Raw genomic sequence first — 27,263 nt, forward strand, 5'->3', positions numbered from 1 at the left:
TGCTGTTCTGAATGTTGGCGGTGGGGAGGAAAAACCCTCCTCCCACCGCAAGCCCCGGGAAGAGAGGAGAAGCTGTGCGCCTTCTCCTCTGTTCCCGGACCTCCCACCGCAAGCCTTCAGGACAGGTCCGGGAACAGAGGGGAAGGCACGCAGCTTCTCCTCTCTTCCCGGGGCTTGCGGTGGGAGGAGGGTTCCCCACTGTCCCCGGAGATTTCCCTATGGGCTTTCGTCTTGCGGGGCACCACTGTATTGCAAACAGTCTCCCCAACAATCTATAGTAACAACTCAACAACGTGGAAGACACTGCGTGACTAAATCTCAAAAGAAAGGTTTGGACAACAGCCTGGTTTGGAGTGATTTAACAACTTGGGAGTTGCTGCATCGTTAAGCTTCAAATGATAAACTTGGACAACAGCCCAGATTGGAAGATTGGAATGAAGTCAGGAAAAGCTGCGTTGGTGAATAGACAGTTGGAGAAAAAAAATATTTATAAATAAAGCTGTATTTGATGAATGAAAGGACATATGACTTTTGACATGATTGAGAATCGCATAGCCAGGGGCGGAGAACTTTAAAGTGTTAAAAGCAGAAGGCATAAATATGAAAACAATGAGAAGAGGCAGGACTGAAGATTTGGAGATATGCTTCAGAGGTCCAGACTATGGGGAACCCGGAAAAATTAATAATTACAATTTGGACTATAATTTGGTCTTTTTTATTTTAGTTTCTTGTTTTTAATTGGATTATAAAGCGGATATGTTGATTGGCTGTTTTTATTGGAAAATAAATAAAAATGATTTTTAAAACACACACACCGAAGTTTCCCTATTCCTTCAAAGCCGTACTTCTCTCACTTGCCTTCCACAGTGGAGACTGTCCCATTTACACAGGGAGCACAATCATAGCAGCAAAGTGGCTCTCCTTCGCGGATAACCTTGACATCCCCAATATGACAGCTCTCAGCACATCTGGAATGAGGAACGGTCTGCCCATAAAGAAAGATGGCCAGGAGTTAACGGTCTTTCTATCCATGCAATAATAGTGGAGCCAATAGTCCCAGCTCCTGCCAACCTCGCAGTTCTAAAGCTTGCTTGTGCAAGTAGATAATTAGGTACTGTTGCTGTGGGAAGGTAAACAGCTTTTCCATGCATTCTGGCACTCGTCACAGTGTCCTGTTGCGCCAGAAGCGGTTTAGTCAGTCTGGCCACATGACCCCAAAAAAGCTGTCTACAGACAAAGCCCTTCAAATCCCTATACGGCCTAGGGCCCTCATACCTACGGGACCGCCTCTCCTGGTATGCCCCACAGAGGAACTTACGGTCTTCAAATAAAAACATCTTGAAGGTCCCAGGCCACAGAGAGGTTAGGCTGGCCTCAACTAGAGCCAGGGCTTTTTCGGCTGCGGCTCCAACCTGGTGGAACGCTCTGTCACAAGAGACCAGGGCCCTGCAGGACTTGACATCTTTCTGCAGGGCCTGCAAGACAGAGCTGTTCCACCAGGACTTTGGTCAGGGCGCAGCCTGACTCCCTCCTTTGGCAATCTTTACAAAACTTTAGTTTATGGTTGCCATCAATTTTGATTTTAATTAATTTTTATAATGTTTTTATAATGTTGCACTGTTTTAGTGTTGTTAGCCGCCCTGAGCCCGGCTTCGGCTGGGGAGGGCAGGATATAAATAATGAATTATTATTATTATTATTATTATTATTATTATTATTATTATTATTAAATACGGGCTACCTCAGCTTGAAAGCAGAGATGAGTGCCACACCCCATAGTTGGACTTGACTGTATTAAACTGGCTTTAACTTTACCTTTACTAAATTGTTTAGGGAATTTTTAACAAAAATAGATTGTGAAGACCTCCAACAGAACCTCTCCAAACCTGAGTGACTGAGCAGTAAATTGGGAAATGTAATTCAATAGAAACAAGTGTGAAGTGATGCAGGTTGACGCAAAAAAATATTACTTTCATAAGTAGCTCCTGGGAGTTGAAGTAGGGATGACTCTTCCTACAAAACTGAAATCCCTTTCAATCCAAAATCCTCTGTTTTCTTTTTCTTTTTTGGATCATAATCAAATGTATCTGAATGATTTAACCCACCTTATTAAACCAAAGGGGCCACACGAAGGCATCCTGATCAATGGTGACTTTTACGCCTGTGGATCCCTCTCTCTCCATACTCCCAACTTTCCCTACATGAAGGGAGTCATTGGGAAGCATCACAATGTTCATCAGGTCAAATTCAGCTGTCAGGTCCCCATTCTCATCTAAATATGCTCCACCCATAGAAGCATTGTAAAACTGAAAATCACTCAGGAAACGGTGAAACTGGAATGACAGAGAAGATCGCAGCATTTAAGAAAGTTGGCTATTTCCGCCCAGGTGTTTCACATATAATCGAGGCACCTAGTGGCCATGGAGGGTTTTTCTATTTAATGTGCCCAATCTACCTGAGGTCTTTCAGAATGGGCTCTTCCTTCAGCTGAGTAGCCTAAGAAATAGGTTCTGTCCAAGAGCCTCTGTGTTGGGGTTGGAGAGGGTATGGCAGCTCCTCTCAGAGTCCTGCTCCAAGCGGTGGCTGCAGCTGTGGGTCTGGCTGCAGTTGTGGCAGCTACCAGTCAGGCTACAGACTTGCAGAGCAGGCATTTCATGAGGCAGGCTTCTGACCCTCAACCAGAGTGAGAGGCTGGTTGAAAGGGAACTTTGGTTTGGTGGAGTTCCCCCTCTGAATGAGAGGCAGTGGGGGGAAAGTAGCTAGGTGGGTAGGGGAGAGCATGGTTGGAGTGGAGGGTGGGCTGGCCACCATCGGGAGTGGAGACCTAGGTGTTTGGTTTCTGTTCCTTCTTCCAGCCCTCTCACACCACCAGAGGTTACTAGTAGCAGATCTACTGAGCCCTCTGGTCTGGTGCTGCTACTACTGAATGTCAGATCAGTCCCTATTAAAAACATCAGCAGTTCCATGCTTTGATTGCACATGAGTGGGCCGATTTGGCTTGCATTACCAAGAGTTTTTTGAAGCTAAGAGCCGCTTGACGGTGGATCTGTGGAACAGTCTCCCTCGGTAGGTTGTGGACGCTCCTTCATTGGAGGTTTTCCAAGAGAGGCTGGATGGCCATCTGTAAAGGATTCCTGCATTGCAATATGTGGGGCTAGATGACTTTCAGGGTCCCTTCCAACTCTCCAGTTCCATGATTCTATGATTTGGGTGAGGGAGCTGGGTGGGCCTGACCTTACCTAGCTCTGCCCACCTGAATTTTTGATACTGCACAGGACTAGACTAGAGGGTCAAGGCAGGGGAGTTGCTATTGTCTACAGGGACACCATCTCCTTGACCAGGGAGCCTCTTGACCTTGGAAAGGGTTTGTGGAGAAACTTTGGAAATAAAAGTCATGGAACTTCTTACATGCAGTAGAATTCTATCTTGCTTTAACTTTGGAATGCTTTGTTTGTCTTTGATAATTAGTAAAGTGAGATATGATTATTTTGATGAAAATAATTATGATGGCATACCTAGGAAAGTACATGAATGGAGATTTAAAATGAATGTGATAAGAAGGGTCTATCAGTTCTATATGAATCAATTTTCACCTACAGTATTTTATAACCTTATTTATCTCCTTTTTTAATTCTTGCTTTGTTGTTGTTTAGTCGTGTCCAACTCTTCGTGACCCCCTGGACCAGAGCACGCCAGGCACTCCTGTCTTCCACTGCCTCCCGCAGTTTGGTCAGGCTCATGTTTGTAGCTTCAAGAACACTGTCCAACCATCTTGTCCTCTGCCGTCTCCTTCTCCTTGTGCCCTCCATCTTTCCCAACATCAGGGTCTTTTCCAGGGAGTCTTCTCTTCTCATGAGGTGGCCAAAGTCTTGGAGCCTCAGCTTCAGGATCTGTCCTTCCAGTGAGCACTCAGGGCTGATTTCCTTAAGAATGGAGAGGTTTGATCTTCTTGCAGTTCATGGGACTCTCAAGAGTCTCCTCCAGCACCATAATTCAAAACCATCAATTCTTCGGCGATCAGCCTTCTTTATGGTCCAGCTTAATTCTTGCTTAAATTCTGTTAATTAAAGGAAATGGACCTACAAATCTGTCATTGAACGAATCGTTATTTAAAATGGAACAATATCCATCCAGAGCATTAGAGAAGAAACATGAATACCTGTGATGCTTGGATTTTTTCATCTTCCAACCTGTTCTGACCCATCATCACCACCATCTTGGATCTAGGGGAGTACACAGCATTTAAGGCAAGGGCCAGAGCTTGGACAGTGTTGTAAATGCTGTAAGTGTCCTGAAACAGGCTCCTTTCAAGAACGTCTTGAGGGAACCCTGAAAGGTTCTCCTTCACTTTGCATCGCTTCTGACCTTTCACAGAAAACACATGCTTTGAATATAAGCAATTAAAGCCTTCAGGCCAACATGGATGGAAATTACTATAGGGGAAAGAAACTGGCAGATTACCATCATGTTTTGATCTTTTTTTGGTCTGGAAAAATAAAGATAAATATCCATGAATGTGTCTGTTCTCAAGTATTTCCGGAGACTTGCTGCAGCTGACATATGAGAAAGCTATTGTGACCCAAACTTTCCCAGTAATGGGTTTCAGGCTTTCACCCACTATTTCTAGCGTACGTGCGGCTTCTAGGGTGGACTGAAAGTCCCCATAGTAAAGAAACACATTGATTCTCCTGTCCATGGAAAGTGAAATCTTCTGCTGGAGCTTTTTGTATGCATCGGCTATAAAAAAGAAGCCTCGCAAAATGGTTTGTGAGAATACAACACAGACACCGCCCTTAGCAAGCACAGGTGCGAAGGTGTTCAGAAACCGTTTTCCATTGTAAGTGTCAGCAGCTATGAGCCCGATCCAAGTCCACCTGAAATGCAGGAGTAGCCTGACAATCCCTAAGCTTGGGGGTGCTTCATCTGGGGTCACACGGTAGACGAAAGAAGATTGTGTTTTGTCAAGCGCATGATGAACAGAAGCATAACTGACCTAGGAAGAAAAGGAACATATAGAGGGTATTATTAGTCAACTAGAAATTATGGTCAGGGAGAGAAATATTCTCCAGTGCTACTCTGGAAAGGAGATGTAGGAAACTTATAGGAAACAATACACTCTGGCCAGTGACCGAAATAAATCGATTCATTCATTATAGGCAACAATATAACATATCTTCAACATCATTTCCTTTTTTATATATTAATTTTTATTAAATTTTTCCTTTTACAAATTCTTCATCACAACAATGTTCACAAATTTCCAATTTTTGTACTTTACTTCCACCAGCTCCTCCACCAATCATCCATATTTTCTATTTTTACGCATTTTCTATATTTAATATTGCCAATTAATATTATCCTTTTCATTTCTATTTCTTTTTTACAATACATCTTTAACTATCATAAAGCCTCTTTAAATCCCACTAGCGTTGTCTGTTCATCACATATGCTTTTCAGATAATCCGTGAACTGTCCCCAGTCCTCGATTCATTCATTATAGGCAACAATATAACATATCTTCAACATCATTTCCACCCAGAATGTCCCCCTCCCACCGATGTTTGAGACTATGTAGACTTAAGATGTGTTGCATTTTCTACTTTTAACATTTGGTTCGGAGGAAGGGGTCAATTTTTAGCTCAATTGAATGTTGGTTTCACATGAGTTTTGTTCCTTAGATTTGTTTTTCTGCCCAGTGTTTATTATTCCTTCATCTTAAAGTCCCAGGGCAAGTTACCAAAACAGGCTTGTGTGAAGCCATCCTGTGGTGTCTTCTGGAGGCTGCATTTCTGTCCCACCAAAGTATGATTCATGCCCTGTGTAAACTGCTATTTTCCTAGAAAAAGTGGTGCCAAAACTCACCATGAACCCTTGTCCTCTTATAAAGTGCCGGCTGAAAAAAGAGTCTGTTTCCCCCTTGTAAGTATAAAGTACTTAGTAGCTCACAGTACACATCTTGTGAGCTTCCTGTTGTACCATCTGAGAGACATCTCTCTTTCCAAAAGGCTTGTTCCCCCCCTTAGTCGGCTCTGATGGCGATTCTCTTTTGAAACCCTTCTTCACCCAGCAGGACAAATCCTTCAACATAAGAAGAGCCTCGTGGATCAGGCCAATGGCCCATCTAGTCCGATATTGTGTTCTCACAGTGGCCAACAAGATGCTTGTAAGAAACCAGCAACTGGCACCCAAAAGCATTGGTGCCTCCAACTAGGAAGGTGGATCACAGTCATCATGCCTAGCATTCATCAATAGCCCTTGCCTTCATGAATTGGTTTAATCCTCTCTTAGAACCTTCACTGCCTTCTGTTGGAGTGAGTTTCATAATTTGCTTCCTATTCAAAGAAATGGCTGTTCTCTGCATGTTGCCCATGCCAGTGTGTTCATACCTGTGGGATTTTGTAGGTTCCTAGCATAGTTGAAATCTGGAGTGAGGTGTCATAGTTGACCCCTTCAATGAAAACTAAGGGCTTCTTCTGTTTCCCACAGTGGTAGTTTGGGACATTGGCCCTTCCAGGAGAAAGCAGATCTAGCGTGGCATCATAGGTCATCCTTGCATTGAAATGATTCTCATGGATGTCATAGCCCAGGGTGATGTTGGGTAAGATCCCGGGGTCCTGATTAATCTCATGGATTGCAATCATGAAGGACAGGAGATTCCAGTATGCTCTTGTCCCTCTTTCCCTGTAATAAACATGAAGCCTAATGTCAGTCTCCGTTCAGTGAAAAGTGTCAAGTTCCTGTTTTCTAGTCCTATAAAAAAATGCAGCCACAATAATGAAGCAAAACAGAACATCCACATCGCATAATCAGACATTTGTGAGTTTGTTGGAAGGTGAACAGCTGCTTGCCAGTCAAAGGGAGATAGAAGCATATTTGAGCACTTGAGTGCTGGAAGCAGGGAGTGAATAACACCCTCAAATACATTGAGCAAAAGTTTGTAAAAGGACGGGGCACTAGTTCAAGGGGATTGGTAGGTTGTAAGCTGTTTGTTTATTTTTTTAAAAAAAGGAAGAGGAGATGTAAAATAGAGATCTTTACAAGTCATATAATTCCTGCTTCTCATTGTTATGGCTGTTCTTATCCTATTTAGTACCCGCCATTCACCCTAAGGTCCCAGGGCAGGTGAACTGTACTGGCTGCCAGTTGATTTCTAGACTCAATTCAATGTGATTGTATGTTAACTTGATAGATAGATAGATTGCTATACTCCTGCTCCTTTCAGAGGAGTGCAGATCAGGCCATCTTCTCATTTCCCAAGTCAAGAAGTTGGCATGCAGATGATCTTAGGCTCTTCATGATTCACCATCAATTTGGTTTATTTCCAGTGGAAAAAAGTAAGGAGGGAAGCAATGCATATGCATTTTGTGTCTTCAATGGGCAAATTCTAGAAAGCAGGACTTGTCCCTGGCATATATGACGAGAACCTGCTCGCCATCCGTAAATAATCAGTCTCACACCAAGATGGGTTGAAGAAATCTGACTGCAGCGATGCCCCAGAAGCTGCTGCCTCCAAACCTTTATTGTGTGCAGAAGAAAAGATACAAATTCAAGGAGAGAGCTCTGCCTCAGCCGGCAGATAAAAACAATACAATACTTGGGTATCATGCTATCACGCCAGACCACGCAGTTGATCATTTGGATGGCATGAGCTGTCCACGCGCCGCTCATGCTTCCAAGCAATGCTTTGTGCTATGAAATCACCTTGCAATAATAAACTTTTGCCCATGCTCTTATGGAAAAACAACCATTTTCCCACACATATAAGCATTAGAGGCCTGGGCAATCACAGCTAAGCACAACAGTATTCAAGAATATGCTATGTATATATGCCTACCCATTAATCACAATCTTATCTGCTATGCTGAAATTGCAAGGGGAAAGTACAGGGGGCAGGGGTACCTTAGGGGACACGGGTGGCGCTGTGGGTAAAACCTCAGTGCCTAGGACTTGCCGATCGCATGGTCGGCAGTTCGAATCCCCGCGGCGGGGTGAGCTCCCGTCTTTTGGTCCCAGCTCCTGCCCACCTAGCAGTTCGAAAGCATGCCAAAGTGCAAGTAGATAAATAGGTACCGCTTTATAGCGGGAAGGTAAACGGCGTCTCCGTGTGCTGCGCTGGTGCTGGCTCGCCAGAGCAGCTTCGTCACGCTGACCACGTGACCTGGAAGTGTCTTCGGACAGCGCTGGCTCCCGGCCTCTTAAGTGAGATGAGCGCACAACCCTAGAGTCGGACACGACTGGCCCCTATGGGCAGGGGTACCTTACGTTTATATGCCTACCCATTAATCACAGTCTTATCCGCTATGCTGAAATTGTAAGGGGAAAGTACAGCTTACCTTACAATGTAATTGCAAGGGGGGATAACGAAATCGTGTTCAGGATGAACGGTCTGTAATGTAGATATGACCCCACTTATGAGGTGGTCTCCTGGCTTGTAATAATTTGTAGCATCTGGACTGTCCCTTCTCAAGTTCAATGGGCATTTTGCTTTCCACATCCTAGAAGCTGCATAGGGAAGCAGCAGCAGCAGCAACAACATTAATAAGAGCCTCACTCTGGGTCTGCCTCCTGTCATTGCATTTGTTGTCACTGCTCCCAACTAAGCAAGAAGCGAATTAGATGAAGCCCAAAGTCTCCAACAAGACCGAAGCCCCAGTGAAAATGTGAGGAAAGGGAGAAACGAACTTTCACACTGGCAGAATCCCTGCCTGCCTGGAAGATAAGTCAAAGCCCTTGATGGCACAAGAGGTCTTTAAATATGCAGCAGGCATTTCAAGCTCTCATTTCTGAAATATCTGTTCTTTGTGTCAAAAGTGGGTACATTGCTTGAGTTTTGCCAAGGAATAAATCACTATGATTATGATAGTTATGTGGGGAATAATCCTCTCTGGAATCACTGTGGAGCTTGGGCAGCAGCTGTAGAGCTGGAAGAAAACATCACAATCTGATTTCTCTTTGCTCTAGAGGGTAGGACTTGAATCAATGGCTTCAAGTTAAGGGAAAGGAGACTCCAACTAAAAAATCAGGAAAAGGTTTCTGACAACAAGAGCTGTTTGAATAGTCCCCCTTGGGAGGTTGTGGACTTTCCTTCCTTTACTCAGAGTTTGGATGACCATCTGTCATGACTGCTTGGTTGAGATTCCTGCATTGCAGAGGGTTGAACTACATGCCCCTTGGGTTCCCTCTTTAAACTTTACACTTCAATAATTCTATGATTCTTTCTTCCAATTACAGATAGGTAGCCGTGTTGGTCTGCCATGGTCAAAACAAAATAAAAAAATTCCTTCCAGTAGCACCTTAAAGACCAACTGAGTTAGTTCTAAGTTAGTTCTAGAACTAACTCAGTTGGTCTTTAAGGTGCTACTGGAAGGAATTTTTTTATTTTCTTTCTTCCAAGTTCTCAATGATGTGGCAAAATGCTCTGAGAAATAGTCATAGAGGGGAAAGGTGATCCTAGAATGACATTTATTTAAGATATGTCAGCAAATAAACCAGGATCAAGCTATTTTTTTCAGGAAATTTTGGGGCCTGATATGATGAACTTCAGACACAATATCTAACTGATGTGGCGAAATGTGATCCTACAATGACAATTACATGGGGGAAACTTCTGTTGCCTGGTGGACTTTTGCTTTGCATACGGAAAAACAACCACTGAAGCTTCCTGTGCGAGTCAAAGATTTTATTTCAGAGTATGTGTATCTCTCCCCATCACCTCATATCCTCTCCTGACAAAGTTTTTTGACATTTGAATATTTCATTTTAGACCAGCAAGTGGCTGGATTTTGCTATTGCCTTTCTGTTCACAGATTCCTACAATGGAAAAGAATGTACAAAGATTCAGATGGCATCTTTACTTTGTGTCGTCAGGTGCTCCTTTGTATTCAGACCAGGCCTCAGTACAATAATGTAGCACTTGGGGAGGAAGATGCAGCCCAGAAGCCCAGCACTGGAGGCCAACATAGAGAAGACCTGCACGGCTACCATGTATTTCCCCTTGGTGCTCTGGTAGGTGGGAACAAAGGACACCCAAACACTGCAGAAGACCAGCATGCTGAAGGTGATCAGCTTGGCCTCATTGAAGGCCCCAGGCAGCTTCCTGGCTAGGAAAGCCACCGTGAAGCAGATGGCAGCCAGGAAACCCATGTAGACAAGGGCTCCATAAAACATGGCAGCAGACCCTACATTACATTGCAGGATAATCTCTGCAGGTTGGGAGTGCATGTCTGAGTCTGGGAATGGGGGAGAGGTCCCCAGCCAGGTGGTGCAGATGAGAACTTGGACACTGGAACAGGAAAGGACAACAGTGTTGGCCAGAGTTTTCCCCAGCCATTTCTTCACCCTGTTCCCTGGCTTTGTGGCCAGGAAAGCCAGCACAACGGTAATGGTTTTGGCCAACAAAGAGGAGACAGCAACTGAGAAGATGAGGACAAATGCAATTTGTTGGAGAAGACAGGTGGCTTTTCTTGGCTGGCCAATGAAGAGCAAGGAAGACAAAAAGGAAAGCAAGAGGGATACAAGGAGGATGTAGGAAAGGTCCCTGTTGTTGGCTTTGACTATGGGAGTTCCTGAGTATTTGATGAAAATTCCTAACACAAAGCATGTGATTAAGGAGAATAACAAGGTAAAGGAAGACAAGAGAATCCCCAAATACTCTTCATAGGACAGGAAAGTGACAATCTTGGGAACACATTGATCTCGGTCCTTGTTTGAGTGCTGATCTTCTGGACATTTGGTGCAGAGGTTTGCATCTGAAAGGAAGATGAGTGATTTCAGTACCTAGGGTCTCAAGCAGGGGACATTGCCAGCCCTGACCCGCACATACTATGACTTGAATCGGCAATCTGTTGCATGCAAAGCAGATATCCCAACCTTGGGTAAAGGTTTTATGGGGGGGCGGGGAATAAAATGATACTGTTTTGGACAAGATTACCAAAGTTGCCCTATTCCTTCTCTCACTTGCCTTCCACAGCGGAGATGGTCCCTTTTACACAGGGAGCACAGTCATAGCAGCAAAGTGGCTCTCCTTCCCGGATGACCTTGACATCCCCAATATGACAGCTCTCAGCACATCTGGATTGAGGGACAGTCTGCCCATAAAGAAAGATGGTCAGGAGTTAGTGGTATTGTGGGATGTAAAGCTGCAGTCAAGTGCAACATTCTGACAGAGGACTAACGGCCTACATGTTCTATCCGGTTGCTGTGACAACCAGTTTGTCGGTTGCTGGTAGCTTTGAAAGATAACTGCTGAGTTGCAGTCACCTTAGAACCAACTTCCCTCTGGTATAGTTTATTTGCTTGTTATGTAACCTGAGCCTGCCTTCAGGTACACTTCTGTAAACCTGAATGAATCTGAGAGTAAAATGGTTTTATATTACATGAATCAGATTCGTGTGTGTATTCCTATAGAGGGATTCTAAGGGATTTTTAACCAGGAAGGCATAATTATTAGTAGAACTCAGACAAGTCAGCAACAAGCTGACCGCTGCATAAACTTATAATGGGCATTGTTTAACTCTGCTAAATTAAACCTTCCCACAGGTATGTCTATCTCTGCAATAATACTGGAGCCAATACTCCCAGCTTCTGTCACCTAGCAGTTTGAAAGCATACTAGTTCAAGTAGATAAATAGATACTGCTGCTGTGGGAAGGTAAACGGCATTTCCATACGCTCTGGTGTCCTGTTGCGTCAGAAGCTGTTTAGTCAGTCTGGCCAAATGAGCCAGAAAATCTGTCTACAGACAAATGCCAGCTCCCTTGGCCTGAAAGTAGAGATAATAATAATAATAATAATAATAATAATAATAATAATAATAATTTTTTATTTATACCCTGCCCTCCCCAGCCAAGGCCGGGCTCAGAGCGGCTTACAAGCAATAATAAAAACAAGATGAATGATTACAACTTAAAAACAAGAATAAAATACAACATTAAAATAATGGAACATTAAAATATTAAAATGCAGCCTCATCGCAGGAGGAGAAGGAAAAGAAAGGGGGAAAAAAAGAGAGGGAGGGAATCAAATTGGCTCCAAGCCAAAGGCCAGGCGGAACAAGTCTGTCTTACAGGCCCTGCGGAAAGAAATCAGATCCTGCAGGGCCCTGGTCTCATGAGGCACAGCGTTCCACCAGGCCGGAGCCAGTGTTGAAAAGGCCCTGGCTCTGGTTGAAGCCAATCTAACTTCCTTAGGGCCCAGGACCACTAGGGTGTTGCTATTTATGGACCTTGAGGCTCTCCGTGGGGCATACCAGGAGAGGCGGTTCCGTAGGTACGAGGGTCCTAGGCCGTGAAGGGCTTTAAAGGTCAAAAGCAGCACCTTAAATCTGACCCTGTACTTCCCCGGGAGCCAGTGCAGCTTGAAAAGCACTGGGTGAATATGCTCCCATGGCAGAGACCCCGTGAGGAGCCTCGCTGCAGCATTCTGCACTCGCTGGAGTTTCTGGGACAGCTTCAAGGGCAGCCCCGCGTAGAGCGAATTACAGTAGTCAAGCCTGGAGATGACCGTTGCATGGATCACTGTGGCCAGGTCGGGGCGGGAAAGGTAAGGGACCAACTGCTTGATGCGGCGAAGGTGGAAAAATGTCGCCTTGGCTGTTGCTGTAACTTGCGCCTCCATGGAAAGGGAGGCGTCAAGGATTACACCCAAACTCTTAACGGAAGGCAATGGCACTAATTGGGCCCCCGCAAGAGAAGGGAGTTGGTCCCTCATCCCCATGCCATCCCGACCTAGCCATAGGACCTCTGTCTTCGAAGGATTTAGTTTCAATCGGCTCCCACGAAACCATCCAGCCACAGCTTCCAAGCATCTGGTCAATGTGTTTGGGGCCGAGTCAGTGTGGCCATCCATCAGCAGATAGAGCTGAGTGTCATCAGCATATTGGTGACAGCCCAGCCCAAAGCTCCGGACAATCTGGGAAAGGGGGCGCATAAAGATGTTAAAAAGCATCGGGGAGAGAATTGCGCCACATCCCATAGTTGGATTTGACTGGATTGCACTGGATTGAACTTTACAGTTACTAAATTGTTCAGGGAATTTTAAACAAAAATAGATTGTGAAGACCTCCAACAGAACCTCTCCAAAATTGAGTGAATAATAATAATAATAATAATAATAATAATAATAATAATTCATTATTTATACCCCACCCATCTGGGTTTCCCCAGCCACACTGGGTGGCTGCCAATAAAATATTAAAAAACAATGGTCAATCTGTAGACGGATTAAGCAATAAATTGGGAAATGTAATTCAAGGCAAACAAGTGTGAAGTGATGCAGGTTGAGGCAAAAAATATTACTTTCATAAAGATGCTCCTGGGACTTGAAGTAGGGATGACTCTCCCTACAAAACTAAAATCCCTTTCAACCCAATATCCTCTGTTTTCAATATTCTCTGTAGTCAAATGTATCGGAATGATTTAACCCACCTTATTAAAGCAAAGGGGCCACACGATGGCATCCTGATCAATGGTGACTTTTACGCCTGTGGATCCCTCTCTCTCCACACTCCCAACTTTCCCTACGTGAAGGGAGTCATTGGCAAGCATCACAATGTTCACCAGGTCAAAATCAGCTGTCAGGTCCCCATTCTCATCTAAATATGCTCCACCCATAGAAGCATTGTAGAACTGAAAATCACACAGGAAACGGTGAAACTAGAATGACAGAGAAGATTGCAGCATTTAAGAAAGGTGGCTATTTCCGCCCAGGTGGTTCACATATTATCTAGGCACATAGTAGCCCTGGAGGGTTTTTCTATTTAATGTTCCCAATATACTTCTTTTTTTGAAAAAATATTTTCAATGCAAATTTAGAACAAAAATTACAAACATAAAATCCTAAAAAAAGAACAAACCAACAAAAACAGATCAAAGCAAACAGAAACCAGAAAAGAAAAAAACACACTTTCCAAAAAAATCTCCTGCCATCATACTAATCTTTACGTACATATACACATATTGACTTCCCTCCTCTGTTTTGAGACCTCAAACATTTTAATCTTTCTGAATTTTAATCTTCTGAATTTTTAATCTTTCTGAATTTACACATTTCACACCGCTTTTCAACTTCTTTAACCCTGCAAAGCTTCATTCATTACATACCGTTATACTTACACCAGAACAATGTTTTTCATATATTCTTTAACACAATCCCATTCCTTTGCTAATTTTCGGTCCGATTGTCCCCTTAAGAATGCTGTGAATCTTGCCAAATTTATAAAATCACAAAGTTTAATTACCATTCTTTTATTGATGTGATTTCCCCCCCCTTTCCAGTTTTTTGCTATGAGCATCCTGACAGCTGTTGTTGCATAAAGGAATGCTTTCCTTTAATTGACAGGAATATCTCTGGTAATTAGAATAATACCTCAGGTTGAATATGCTTCATGTTGAGTGCATTCGAGTTGTGCTCCGCTGCAACTCAGAAGTAACAGAGCATGTTACTTCCGGGTTTCGCTGCTTGCGCAGACACTCAAAATGTCGTCATGCGCATGCGCAGAGCGGCGAAAAGCGTTGCGCGGGTCCACAGACGTGCCGCTGCTAGTTACGTTTGCTTCTGGATGCAAATGGGGCTCCGGAATGGATCCCTTTCGCATCCCGAGGTACCACTGTATAAATAAAAGGAATGCCTCCGGTTTTTTACTAAAATATATTTTAAACATCTTTTTGATTTCTTCACATGTTTCATTCCAAAATTGTTGAATAGGTCGGCATTCCCACCACATGTGAAACATTGTTCCTATTTCTTTCTTGCATCTCCAACAGGTATTTGATTTTGATTTATAAGTTTTTGCCAATTTTACCGGAGTTAAGGACCATTGGTATATCATTTTCCCAATATACTTGAGGTCTTTCAGAATGGGCTCTTCCATCAGCTAAGCAGCCTGAGAAATAGGTTCCATCCAAGAGCCTCTGTGTTGGGGTTGGGGAGGGAATGGCACCTCCTCTCTGAGTCTTGCTCCAAGCTATAGCTGTGGATGTGGTTGTGGCAGCTACCAGACAGGCTGCAGACTTGCAGGCCTGGAACTGCATGAGGCAGACTTGTGACCCTCAACCAGGGTGAGAGCCTGATTGAAAGGAAAGTTTGCTTTGGTGGAGTTCCCCCTCTGAATGAGAGTCAGTGGGAGGATAGTAGCTAAGGGAACTAACATCTTCTTCCGACAGTGTGGAGCATGTCTAATAATGTGCCTTAGATTAGTATTCTGTGGCCTAATCCCCCAATTGTAAATGGGGTGAATGGAAATGCTTTAATGCTTCCAGGTGGGCAGGTAGCAGGGCGTGGTCAAGATGCTGTGCTAATTATCTTGCTATAACTTTGGAATGCTTTGTTTGTCTTTGATATTAGGAAAGTGAGATATGATGATTATGATGGAAATAATTACGATGGTATACGTAGGAATGTATATGAATGGAGATTTAATATGAATGTCATTTCTTTTTGAGGAATCTTTAGTCTTCTCTTTGAAAGGGTGACATGATTATTGCTAACAGTCCATAGCCCTGCAGATCAAGGTAACTATTGAAGGGCCTATCAATTCTGTATCAATCATTTTGAATTACAGTATTTTATAACCTTATTTATCTCATCTTTTTTAATAAAAAAATTCCTTCCAGTAGCACCTTAAAGACCAACTAAGTTAGTTCTAGGTATGAGCTTTCGTGTGCATGCACGAAATATCTGAAGAAGTGTGCATGCACACGAAACTCATACCTAGAACTAACTTAGTTGGTCTTTAAGGTGCTGCTGGAAGGAATTATTTTATTTTATTTTGACTATGGCAGACCAACACGGCTACCTATCTGTATCTTTTTTAACGCTTGGTAAATTTCTGTTAATTAAAGGAAATGGATCTAGGAATCTGTCATAGAACCAATTTTCATTTAAAATGGAACAATATCTATCCAGATCATTAGAGAATAAAAACGAATACCTGTGATGCTTGGACTTTTTCATCTTCCAACCTGTTCTGTCCCATCATCAGCACCCTCTTGGATCTAGAGGAGTACGCAGCATTTAAGGCATGGGCCAGAGCTCGGACCGTGTTGTAAATGCTGTAAGTGTCCTGAAACACACTCCTTTCAAGGACATCCTGAGGGAAACCTGAAAAGTTCTCCTTCACTCTGCATCGCTTCTGGCCTTTCACAGAAAACACATGCTTTGAATATAAGCAATGATAGCGTTGAAACCAAAATTTATCGAAATCACTAATGATGCCGTAAACTGGCAGATTACCCTCGTGTGTTGATCTTTTTTTTCTCTGGATAAAGAAAGATAAATATCCATGAATGTGCTTGTTCTTAAGGATTTTGAGAGACATGTTGGAGCTGACATATGAGAGAGCTATTGTGATCCAAACTTTCCCAGTAATGGGTTCCAGGGTTCCACCCACTATGTGAAGTACAATTGCAGCTTCAGTGCTGGACTGAGATTCCCCATAGGAAAGAAACACATTGATTCGCCTGTCTATGGAAAGTGAAATCTTCTGCCAGAGCTTTGCATTCCATTCTGCTATAAACAGATTGTCTTGTGAAAAGGTTTGTGAGAAGGCAACGCAGACACCATCCTTAGCAAGCGTAGATGCCAGGGTGCTCAGAAACCTTTCTCCATTGTCAGAGTCAGGAGCTATGAGCCCGATCCAAGTCCACCTGAAATGCAGGAGTAGCCTGACAATCCCTGAGCCTGGGGGTTCTTCATTTGGGGTCATTCGGTAGAGCAAAGGAGATTGTGTTTTGTCAAGGGCATGATGAACAGAAGCATAACTGACCTAGGAAGAAAAGGAAGATATAGAGGGTTTATTTGGTCAACTGGAAATTGTGGTCCTATTATGCTGTGCTTCTCTGTAAGGGAGATGTAGGACACTTTTGGGAACAATACACTCTGGTCAGTGACTGAAATAAATCAATTCATTCATTATAGACAACAATTTAATATGTCTTCAACATCGTTCTCTTCCTGAATGTTGTCACCATGCCCAATGTTACAGACTATGGAGAGTAAAGATAAGTTGTATTTTCTACTGTTATTATTTTGTTTGGGGGAGGGTTCAATTTTTAATAACCTGCGTGTTAGTTTCACAAGAGTTTCGTTCCTTAGATTTGTTTTTCTGCCAGATATTTATTTATTCTCCATCACAGCAGGTTACCAAAATAGGCTTGTGTGAAGCCATCCCTGAGGTGTCTTCTGGAGGCTGCATTTCTCTCCCACCAAAGTATGATTCATGCCCCGTGTAAACTGCTATTTTCCTAGAAAAAGAGGTGCCGGAACTCACCATAAACAGCTCCCTTGTCCACTTATAAAGTCCCGGATGGAGAGAGAGAGAGAAAAGCCCCTTCTCCCTTTGGAAGTCTAAAGTAGCTCACAGTACTGAACTTCTTATTGCAGCTTCTGAGAGGCATCTGTCAAAAGGCTTAATCCCGCCTTAGACTACTCTGATGGTGACTTTCTTTGTGAAACCCTTCTTCACCCAGCAGGACAAATCCTTCAACGTAAGGAGACCCTCCTGGATCAGGCCAATGGCCCATCTAGTCCAACATCCTGTTCTCACAGTGGCCAATCAGCTGCTTGTAGGAAACCAGCAAGCACAGCATGAGCACAAATGCACTCTGCCCTCATCTGATTCCCAGCAACTCAGCACCCAGAAGCATTGGTGCCTCCAACTAGGGATGTAGATCACAGTCATCATGCCTAGCAGCCATTAATAGCGTTTGCCTTCATGAATTGGTTTAATCCTCTCTTAGAAGCTTCACTGCCTCCACTGGGCGTGAGTTTCATCGTTTGCTTCCTATTCAAAGAAGTGGCTGTTCTCTGCATGTTGCCAATGCTAGTGTGTTCATACCTGGGGGGTTTTGTAGGTTCCCAGCATAGTTGAAATCTGGAGTGAGGTGTCAGAGTTGACCCCTTCAATGAAAACAAAGGGCTTCTTCTCTCTTCCGCAGTGGTAGTTTGGGACATTGGCCCTCCCAGGAGAGAGCAGATCTAGCGTGGCGTCATAGGTCGTCCTTGTATCGAAATAATTCTCATAGATGTCATAGCCCAGGGTGATGTTGGGTAAGATCCTGGGATCCTGATTAATCTCATGGATGGCAATCATGAAGGACAGGAGATTCCAGTATGCTACCATACCTGCTACCCTGCAACAAATTATAAAGCCTCCAGTCAGTCTCCATTCAGTGAAAAGTGTCAAGTCCCTGCTTTCTTAATCCTGTAAGAAATTGCAGCCACAAGAATGAAGCAAAATAGAGCATCCTCATCACATAATCAGTCATCTGTGGGTTTGTTGGAAGGTGAATGGCTGCTTGCCAGTTAAAGGGAGATAGAAGCAGGGCAGGTGTACTGTGCTGGCTGGCAGTTGATTTCTAGACCCAATTCTACGTGATTACATGTTAACTTAATAAATAGATTGCTAATCTCTGACTTTTCATGATTCACCTTCAAGTTGTTTTTTTCAAGTGGAAAAAGTAAGGAGGGAAGCAATGCACATGCATTTTGTGTCTTCAGTGTGCAAGTTCTAGAAAGCAGGACTTGTCCCTGGCAAATAAGCATGACCGGCTTGGACAATCACAGGTCAGCATCATAGTATTAAACAAGTTGCTACACATATGGCTACCCATTCATCACAATTTTGTCTGCTATGCAGAAATTGCATGGGAAACTACAGCTTACACATGAAAGAAAATGTAGGGGCTGTGAAATTGTGTCCAGGATGAAATATTTGTAATGTAGATATGACCCCGCTCATCAGGTGGTCTCCTGGCTCGTAATAATTCGTTGCCCCTGGACTTTCCCTTTCCAAGTTCAATGGGCATTTTTCTTTCCGTATTCCAGAGGTTGCACAGTGAAGCAGCAGCAGCAGCAGCAGCAACATCAATAAGAGCATCCCTCTGGGTCTGCCTCCTGTCATTTCGTCTGTCCCCACTGCTCTCAACGTAGCAAGAAGCAAATTATATGAAGTCCAAAGTCTCCAGCAAAACTGAGACCCCAGTGACATTGTGAGGAAAGGGATGATATGACAGTTTCACACTGGCAGAATCCCTGCCTGCCTGGAAGATAAGTCAAAGCCCTCCATGGCACATGAGGTCTTTAAATATGCAGCAGGCATTTCAAGCTCTCATTTCTGAAATATCTGTTTTTTGTGTCAAAAGTGGGTATATTTCTTAAGTTTTGCGAAGAAGAAAAGGAATCAATCACTATGTTTATGATAATTATGCGGGGAATTATCGTCTCTGGAATCACTGTGGAGCTTGAGCAGCAGCTGCAGAGCTGAAAGAAAACATCACAATCTGTTTTCTGATGCTCTGGAGGGTTGGACTTGAACCAGTGGCTTTAGGTTAAGAGAAAGGAGACTCCAACTAAAAAATCTGGAAAAACTTTCTGACAGTAAGAGCTGTTTGAGAGTGGAATGGTCCCCCTAGGGAGGTTGTGGACATTCCTTCCTTGCAGGTTTTTAAGCAGAGTTTGGATGGGCATCTGTCTTGGGTGCGTTAGTTGAGATTCCTTCATTGCCGGGGGTTAGACTAGATGACCCTTGGAGTCCCTTCCAACTCGATGATTCTATGTTCACAAGATCTCACTGATGTGGCGACATGTTGTGGAAAAGGTCAGAGGGGAAAGTGATCCTTGAATGACTTTTATTTAAGATACACCACCAGATAAGCCAGGATCAAGCTATTTTTTCAGGACATTTTGGGGCCTATGTGCACATCTGAAAGCCCAAGAAGCAGTCCCATCACTCACACCCCACAACCTATTCTACTAGCTACAACATAATGCTTCTTTCACCAATAATGGGATAAGGGATCCCTGTTGGCATCAGGGATGTGGTTTGGGGGCACATGGGCCTATGAACTGCTTTGAAGGGGTGATAATGGACTCTTATTGTTTTCTGGTAGCTAACATGTGAGTGTTTAACCTTCGATAAGTGACAAAGGTAGGTAAAGGTAAAGGGACCGGACCATTAGGTCCTGTCGTGACTGACTCTGGGGTTGCAGCGCTCATCTCGCTTTATTGGCCGAGGGACAGCTTCCGGGTCATGTGGCCAGCATGACTAAGCCGCTTCTGACGAACGAGAGCAGCGCATGGAAACACCGTCTACCTTCCCGCCAGATTGGTACCTATTTATCTACTTGCACTTTGACATGCTTTCAAACTGCTAGGTTGGCAGGAGCAGGGACCGAGCAACGGGAGCTCACCCCGTCACAGGGATTCGAACCGCCGACCTTCTGATCAGCAAGTCCTAGGCTCTGTGGTTTAACCCACAGCGTCACCCGCATCCCTTACAAGGGACAAAGGTATTGAATTGCAAATCGGCATTTTGAAAGAGTCTTTTTTCTCCAGGTTCTGTGAGAGTATGGATGTAAATGAAGTTCTCCAGGTGAACGGCCTCAGGCTAATTGGAGGCTGTAAGGAAAGGAGATATTTTCTTATAGGTCTGTTTGGAATTTTCTTTTCTTTCTAAGAAATGGACTTGCACAATATACCATATTGCATGGAATTATTTGGATGTATCTTTGATGTTTTTGTTCTGTTTTGAAGAAAGTTCTGCAAGTAAAGTTTTAAACAATGGGTCCAGACAATGCCTTATTTCAAAAGGAGTTGGCTTTTTATGCAACCAGAGTTTATGCAGCTAGCCCCCACCCACCTGGCTATGCCCATGATAGGGGGATTAGTTCAGCGGAGTGGTAGCTTTGCTGTCTAGCAGAATATCAGAGTTTTCCTGCTTTCTATTGGTCAGCCTTTTCCAGAGTTTTTTGCTTAAGAAAACTCATTTGCCCCTCCGTTCAGTTCAAAGTATAGAATGTTTATTGTCTCGTGGAAATCATAAACAGACTAGATGCAAATACTTGAAGAGAAGCTGGTACATCATGAACTCATCTTCTACAATACAGTTCTTCTGGTCGTAGAAGTAAACTTTGTAAAGATAAAAGCATACAGTGGCAGGGGCAACCCAGCCAGATGGGTGGGCCATTATTATTATTATTATTATTATTATTATTATTATTATTATTATTATTATCATCATCATCATTATCCAGCTCATTGGGTCTTAAGCACTAATGGAGGCAGTTAATTCTGAGGTTCCAGTGACAATGTTGCTGGACCCCAAAGCTGTGGACCTCGTCCACCCAGAGGAGTGTAGCCCCTTTTAGCTCAGGCCATCTTCCCACTCAAGAACATGGCAGATAGAACATCTCTAAGTTTTCAGAATTCGTCTTCAATTTCCTAATACCTTTAGAAGCAGATTATTTTGCGGATCTACAAAAACAGAAAAAGGGGGTTAGAGGCAATACATTGGGAGTTTAAGGTTTAAAATGCTGAATTGCAAAACCTCCTGTGGAACTTCCCTATATATCAGGGAAGGGAATTGCTATGTTTTGCTCAGAGGCAGAAACAGGGAGAGGAATATTTACAAGAAGTGGTCACAAAAACAAAGTGAAATAATTTGAAATATATACAGCTTTCCACTAGATATTCCAGTGGTGCAACCTTGAGCATACTTACACAGAGCCAAATCCACTTCCTTCTGCACAAAAGGAAGAAAATGTCAGACTCTGCATGCGGCATACATGTTACATATACAAATTTATTTGTGGAAAATAAGATCATGCAACATTGGTCAGGCTGACACAGATATAAAGATCACCCGGGCATATTAAGAGGATATATCTGAATCAAGTTCTGAAAAGGGTTCCTATTTAGTGAGACATTAAATCAAAAGGGCCTCTGATTGTCCTGGGATGACTGTGCATTCACTTTGGAAATGACATGTTAGGTTTTGGATAGATTAAAAAATAGCTACAAGAGCAGCTCATAATAAACACCTGAAAGGGAAATAGCTTCTTCTTATAAGTATTGTGCTGCACACAGATTCCCTTGGTGGGAAAAGTGCATTAAGAATCAAATTCCATCTTTTGTTTTTGTTGTCAGGTGCTCCTTTGTGTTCAAATCAGGCCTCAGTACAATAATGTAGCACTTGGGAAGGAAGATGCAGCCCAGAAGCCCAGCACTGGAGGCCAACATAGAGAAGACCTGCACAGCTACCATGTATTTCCCCTTGGTGCTCAGGTAGGTAGGCACAAAGGACACCCAAACACTGCAGAAGACCAGCATGCTGAAAGTGATGAGCTTGGCCTCATTGAAGGCCCCAGGCAGCTTCCTGGCTAGGAAAGCCACAGTGAAGGAGATGGCAGCCAGGAAGCCCATGTAGCCAAGGGCACCATAAAACATAGCAGCAGACCCTTCGTTGCATTTCAGGATGATCTCCCCGGGCTGGGAGTGCATGTCAGAGTCTGGGAAAGGAGGAGATATTCCCAGCCAGATGGTGCAGATGAGAACTTGGACACTGGAACAGGAAATTACAATAGAGTTGGCCAGACTTTTCCCCAGCCATTTCCTCACCCTGTTCCCTGGCTTTGTGGCCAGGAAAGCCAGCACAACAGTAATGGTTTTTGCCAAGACAGAAGACACAGCAACTGAGAAGATGATGCTGAAGGCCATTTGTTGGAGGAGGCAGGTTGTGTTCATTGGCTGACCAATGAAGAAGAAGGAGGACAAAAAGGAGAGCAGGAGGGAGAAGAGGAGTGTGTAGGACAGGTCCCTGTTGTTGGCTTTGATGATGGGAGTTTCGTTGTATTTAATGAAGATTCCTAACACGAGGCAAGTCATAAAGGACAATAATAGTGTGAAAGAAGCCAAGATGATCCCTAAAGGTTCTCCATGGGACAGAAAAGTTATAATCTTGGGGACACATTGAACTCGCTCATTGTTTGGATGCTGATCTTCTGGACATTTGGTACAGTGGTCTGCATCTGGAAAGAAGAAGAGTAACTTTAGCATCATTCGTATATCCACAAGAGTTCTATTACATTCCACAAAATACATGTTTTGTAGTGAACATTTTCATGCCACCTACAAATGAAAAATGGAAGGGAAGTATGGAAGGCCGGGCCATCAGTGGGAGAGGTCATGCATGGCACAGGCTGAGCCTGGGGTCTCCCACAAGCCAGAAATAGAATTTCCAGCAGAAGAGCTGGGTTGTCGCCTTCCTGAATTGTGGGAGAGCCATTTTACCATAGAATACAAATGTTAGGACTAGTCAGATGAATATTCTTACCCAGTAAGTGGATGACCAATTTATATCTTGCTTAAATGACAAAGATCAGCATTGGTGATGATGATGATACAAATAAATAACTTTGGGGTGGGGTGGGTTGCTGAATCATCCATCACCCTAATCAGTTCCCACCACTGTCATTTCTTCCAAGTTCCAACAATGCCTGTAGAACCATTGTCCCATTCTTGAATGCCTCCCTTTCCCCTGCAATCACTTGCCTTCCTTGGTAGAGATTGTTCCTTCCATGCAGGGAAGGCAATCATAGCAGCAAAGCGCCTCTCCTTCCCGGATCACCTTGAAGTCCCCAGGGTGACAGATCTCTGTACATCTGGAATGAGGCACGGTCTACCCATAAGGACAGAGCAGCAAGAGTTAGGGGGATTTCTAGCTATGGAAAATCACTGGAGTTAACAATGGATTCCCTCACAAGCCAAGTAGCAGCTCTAGTGGAGTGGTGATTGGAAATAATGTTCATGAGCGGTGTGACATGTAATGAAAAGGTTAAACTCCTTCCCCACAAACCACAGTCCCAATCATGGTCAAGCCCTCCAGGAGCTGCTATTTAAATGAAAGAAACAAGACTGCAGTAATGCTGAAGGTCAGAAGTAGTTTGGATCTTGATTTTGGATGAACATGCATAAAAGTGCACTTCACGATAACCTCTGCAAAGGGTTAGTACAGCTCTCCGGTGTTTCTGCATGCTGGTTTCAGTCTCCTGACCTCCTGTACTCAACATGAGAAGAGACTACTACTGCTTTTCCAATATCCCTTCCCTTGCCTACTCCACCCTCTTTCTTTCTTTTTTTAATGATATTTATTAGATTTTAATGAGAAAAAAGTTACATAACAGTTAACAGGAAAAAAACACACCAGAAAAATACAAAAAACCAAAAGTTTAACATAAAAAAGAAGAAAAAAATAAAAAAATAAAAATAAAAATCCCTTTTTTCAATTTCTTACGATTCATTTACTTATTTTCCTGACTTCCTCTCACCTCCCTTTTTTGTATTCCATTTAAAAGTTAGTTCAGCAAATTCATACCCTCTTCATTTACCCTTAAATTCATCGTCATATGTTCTAACTTCAAATTTTCATCTAATGTCAATCCATTCTCTACTCCACCCTCTTTCATTGCTCATTGTTCGATCATTTTATGAGGGTCACTTTGTAACTCCAGGTAAACCTTTTCTATTTTTCAATAAGCTTCAGAGACACTGTCTTATGGATAATACAAAAAGAATCATTAGAACCTGAGATAAGTTACAGAATGAAGTGAACGGCTTAACCCACCTCATTAAACGAAAGAGGCCACACAATGGCATTCCGATCAATTGTGACTTTTATGTCTCGGGATCCACACCTCTCCATGTGCCCAACTTCCCTTTCATGAAGAGAATTATTGGGAAGCATCACAAAGTTCACAATGTCAAAGTCAGCTGCCAGCTCCCCGTTCTCATCCAAATAAACTCCGCCCATAGAAGTATTCCCAAGCCTGACATTTCTCAGGAAAGGGTGAAGCTAAAATGATAAAGAAAATCCAGAAATTGGCTATTTCTTTTTTAAAAAAAAAAATATTAAGTTTTCCATTTTAACAATCCAATCAAATCACATTAAATATTCCAAATTGTACAAATACATATCATAAAGTCCAAATATTTTGCCAAATTATAATTTTTTTGTTGGGGGTTCCCATGCTTCGAGTTCAGTGGGATCCAATCATCTCATATTTCTACTGCCTTGAGTGTCAATAGTCCCTTCTTTAAATCTTCTTGTTGTTATCCTTTTTTTTATAGCCTCTGAGTTGTTTCCACAGGCGAGCTGAAGTGAGCAATAATATACTACTGTGTGAACTTTGTATGACTCTCCCTTTTTTTTTCCTTTTGCAGCTGGTAAGTCTTTTATTTGCAGTGTGTCCTCACACGCTGGTGTTTATGCTGAATCCATTCAAAAGTCCTTCTCGGGTGGCAGAAGCCATCTTTTCTCAGTTCTGATGAAATAAAATCTAGGCATTTGCTCATTAATTTTCTCAGACAGGTTGCACCAAACATTAGTCTTTCCAGGGGAGGCTTGCCAAATCAAACTTGAAATGCAAATATAATAACAAAGTCAGAGCTTGCCTCCCCCTATGACTATTAATCTCTGCAACACAGTCTGTCTCATAATGACGGATCCCGATTAAATAGTGCGTCACAAGAAAGTCTTTTATCTTCTTCCAAATATTTCATAGAACAAAAGCTTTAGTTAATATTGTTTCCACAGAGTTTATATTTTCCAATCTCACTTGCTATAAGTAGTATAGACGATTCTTGGGGGGGGGGGTTGTTAGGTAATATCATAATAAGAAAAGAAAAAGTTTTATCCCCCCCTCCTTTCCGTTCTGTTTCAACATACCACCTTAGATGTTATTCTTTGATGTTATCTTTCTTCCACTCCGTGTTTCTTAGCATCTCAGTGGCTGACTTAGCAGACTGAATACCCATTCTTCGCTCGAAGCATGTCCATAAATCTTAAATCCAATCTTTTATCTTAAGAAATGGAACTTGGAGCGCTCACAGAGACGGCGTCCAGGAGATCCGAGCTCCCTCGAGGGCTTTCCATCCAGTGCCCCCAGCCCCTCCTTCTTTACGAACACGAGGGTGGTTTGTGGGCAGCCGCGGATGAGACTGCATCTTCCCTTCCACCGGGAAGAAAAAGGGAGGCTGATTACTCCCATCTCAGCCTCTAAATTATGTCGTGTGAGCTGGAGAGATGGTATTGCTGGCCATCTTCCATGGCGCCTGTAGCGGAGCCCCACCAGAAATTGGCTATTTCTAACCTGCTCTGTTACACATGTCTTCTAGACACATAGTGGCCACACTTTTTTTTTTTTAATGGTCGCAATGTGATTGAAGATCAATATCGTTGACACTGATTAACTGTATAAAATTGCAAAAATGTATAAGAGTAAAACAAGTACCTGTTAGTGGTGGACCTGCAGAAAGGTGAAAGGTTATTGGGAAATGGTTTATGAGTTTTAAAAAACATTTAAAGCGATGATTCCCATGAAACCTGAGGCCTTTCTGTTAGGTATCATTGGACCAGAGCTTCCGAAGGAACTGTCTGATTTGTTTATGTATACTACGCCAGCGACAATAATAGCCTCGGCGCAAAAACTGGAAAAAGAAGTCCCAACAAAAGAAGATTGGTTTATGAAGATGATGGAATATGCTGAGGTGGCTAGACTAACTGAGAGAATTAAAGAAGAGAATGAGGGGGGAAATTCTTGAAGTTTTGAAATATTATGTGGAATATTTGTAAAAATATTGTGGCTATGTTGAAGTGTATGCAGGATTTGTAGTATACCAGCAGACGAGAATGGGTAGTTTATCAATGTATATAATGGGTAAAATATAAGTAATATAGCAGCTTTCTAAGGTAAGAAAATAACACCATGGAAGGCTGGGTGGGAAGTAATAATAATAATAATAATAATAATAATAATAATAATAATAATAATTTATTTATGCCTCGCCCATCTGGCTGGGTTTCCCCAGCCACTCGGGGCAGCTTTCCAACAAAGATTAAGAATACATTAAAATGTCACACATTAAAAACTTTCCTGTACAGAGCTGCCTTCAGGTGTCTTCTAAATGTCAGGTAGTTGTTTATCTCTTTGACATCTGATGGGAGGGCATTCCACAGGGTGGGTGCCACTACCAAGAAGGCCCTCTGCCTGGCTCCCTGTAGCTTTGCTTCTTGCAATGAGGGAACTGCCAGAAGGCCCTCGGCACTGGACCTCAGCGTCCGGGCAGAATGATGGAGGTGGAGATGCTCCTTCAGGTATACTGGACCAAGGCCGTTTAGGGCTTTCAAGGTCAACACCAACACTTTGAATTGTGCTTGGAAACGTACTGGGAGCCAATGTAGGTCTTTCAAGACCGGAGTTATGTGATCTTGGCGGCCGCCCCCAGTCACCAGTCTAGCTGCCGCATTCTGAATTAGTTGTAAACAGATAAGGGAGATTCTTCCAATGTTGCTTAGAAGAATTTGTAAAATTTGAAAAAGTAATAAAAAAATGTTTTGAAAAACTTTAAAGCATTTCAGATAGGGTCTCTCACAGGTTCACCAGGTGATCCCAGAGACTGAAATTGTGACCTCTACCTCTGAGTAACTGCCCC

The 27,263-nt window shown here is 43.1% G+C and overlaps 4 protein-coding genes across 7 annotated transcripts in view; all 4 read right to left on the reverse strand.

Moving 5' to 3' along the window:
* Positions 1-27,263, reverse strand: part of LOC309336511 (uncharacterized protein) — a 218,366-nt gene that overhangs the window by 169,572 nt on the left and 21,531 nt on the right. The window lies entirely within an intron of this gene.
* On the reverse strand, positions 254-18,396 carry LOC309336909 (extracellular calcium-sensing receptor-like). Of its 3 annotated transcripts, none has more exons than XR_014154078.1 (4): positions 17,833-18,396; positions 15,928-16,761; positions 1,735-2,333; positions 254-1,241 (listed from the first exon to the last, which is right to left on the reverse strand). XR_014154078.1 is itself a non-coding variant. In XM_081853409.1 (4 exons), the coding sequence occupies exons 1-4, from the start codon at positions 18,115-18,117 to the stop codon at positions 851-853; spliced, it is 1,482 nt and encodes a 493-aa protein (XP_081709535.1). In that variant the 5' UTR covers positions 18,118-18,396; the 3' UTR covers positions 254-850. The 3 variants fall into 3 exon arrangements, 2 of the variants coding, with proteins under 2 accessions (XP_081709535.1, XP_081709534.1); XM_081853409.1 differs by having other exon boundaries at positions 254-985; positions 2,106-2,333; XM_081853408.1 differs by lacking the exons at positions 254-1,241; positions 1,735-2,333 and adding exons at positions 10,771-11,087; positions 13,424-13,651 and having other exon boundaries at positions 17,833-18,320.
* LOC309336348 (vomeronasal type-2 receptor 26-like) lies at positions 9,706-10,776 on the reverse strand (the record flags this gene model as incomplete). Its single annotated transcript, XM_081851970.1, has 1 exon — positions 9,706-10,776. A coding segment is annotated over one exon (939 nt), but the record flags the coding sequence as incomplete, so codon positions are not given.
* Positions 21,663-24,582, reverse strand: LOC309336349 (vomeronasal type-2 receptor 26-like; the record flags this gene model as incomplete). Its single annotated transcript, XM_081851971.1, has 3 exons — positions 21,663-22,801; positions 23,325-23,451; positions 24,397-24,582. The coding sequence occupies 3 exons, from the start codon at positions 24,580-24,582 to the stop codon at positions 21,891-21,893; spliced, it is 1,224 nt and encodes a 407-aa protein (XP_081708097.1). The 3' UTR covers positions 21,663-21,890.

Source organism: Podarcis erhardii (assembly GCF_964252035.2).
Source record: "Podarcis erhardii genome assembly, chromosome: 2".
Taxonomy (NCBI): Eukaryota; Metazoa; Chordata; class Lepidosauria; order Squamata; family Lacertidae; genus Podarcis; species Podarcis erhardii.

Excerpts from the sequence above, each read along its gene's own strand:
- LOC309336909 (XM_081853409.1), bottom strand. The coding sequence starts at position 18,117 with ATGGTAGCATACTGGAATCTCCTGTCCTTCATGATTGCCATCCATGAG. Across the intron at positions 16,762-17,832 it reads GAACCTACAAAACCCCCCAG|GTCAGTTATGCTTCTGTTCA; the intron begins GTATGAACACAC and ends TTTTCTTCCTAG. Across the intron at positions 986-2,105 it reads GGCCCCTTTGGTTTAATAAG|ACCGTTCCTCATTCCAGATG; the intron begins GTGGGTTAAATC and ends CTTTATGGGCAG.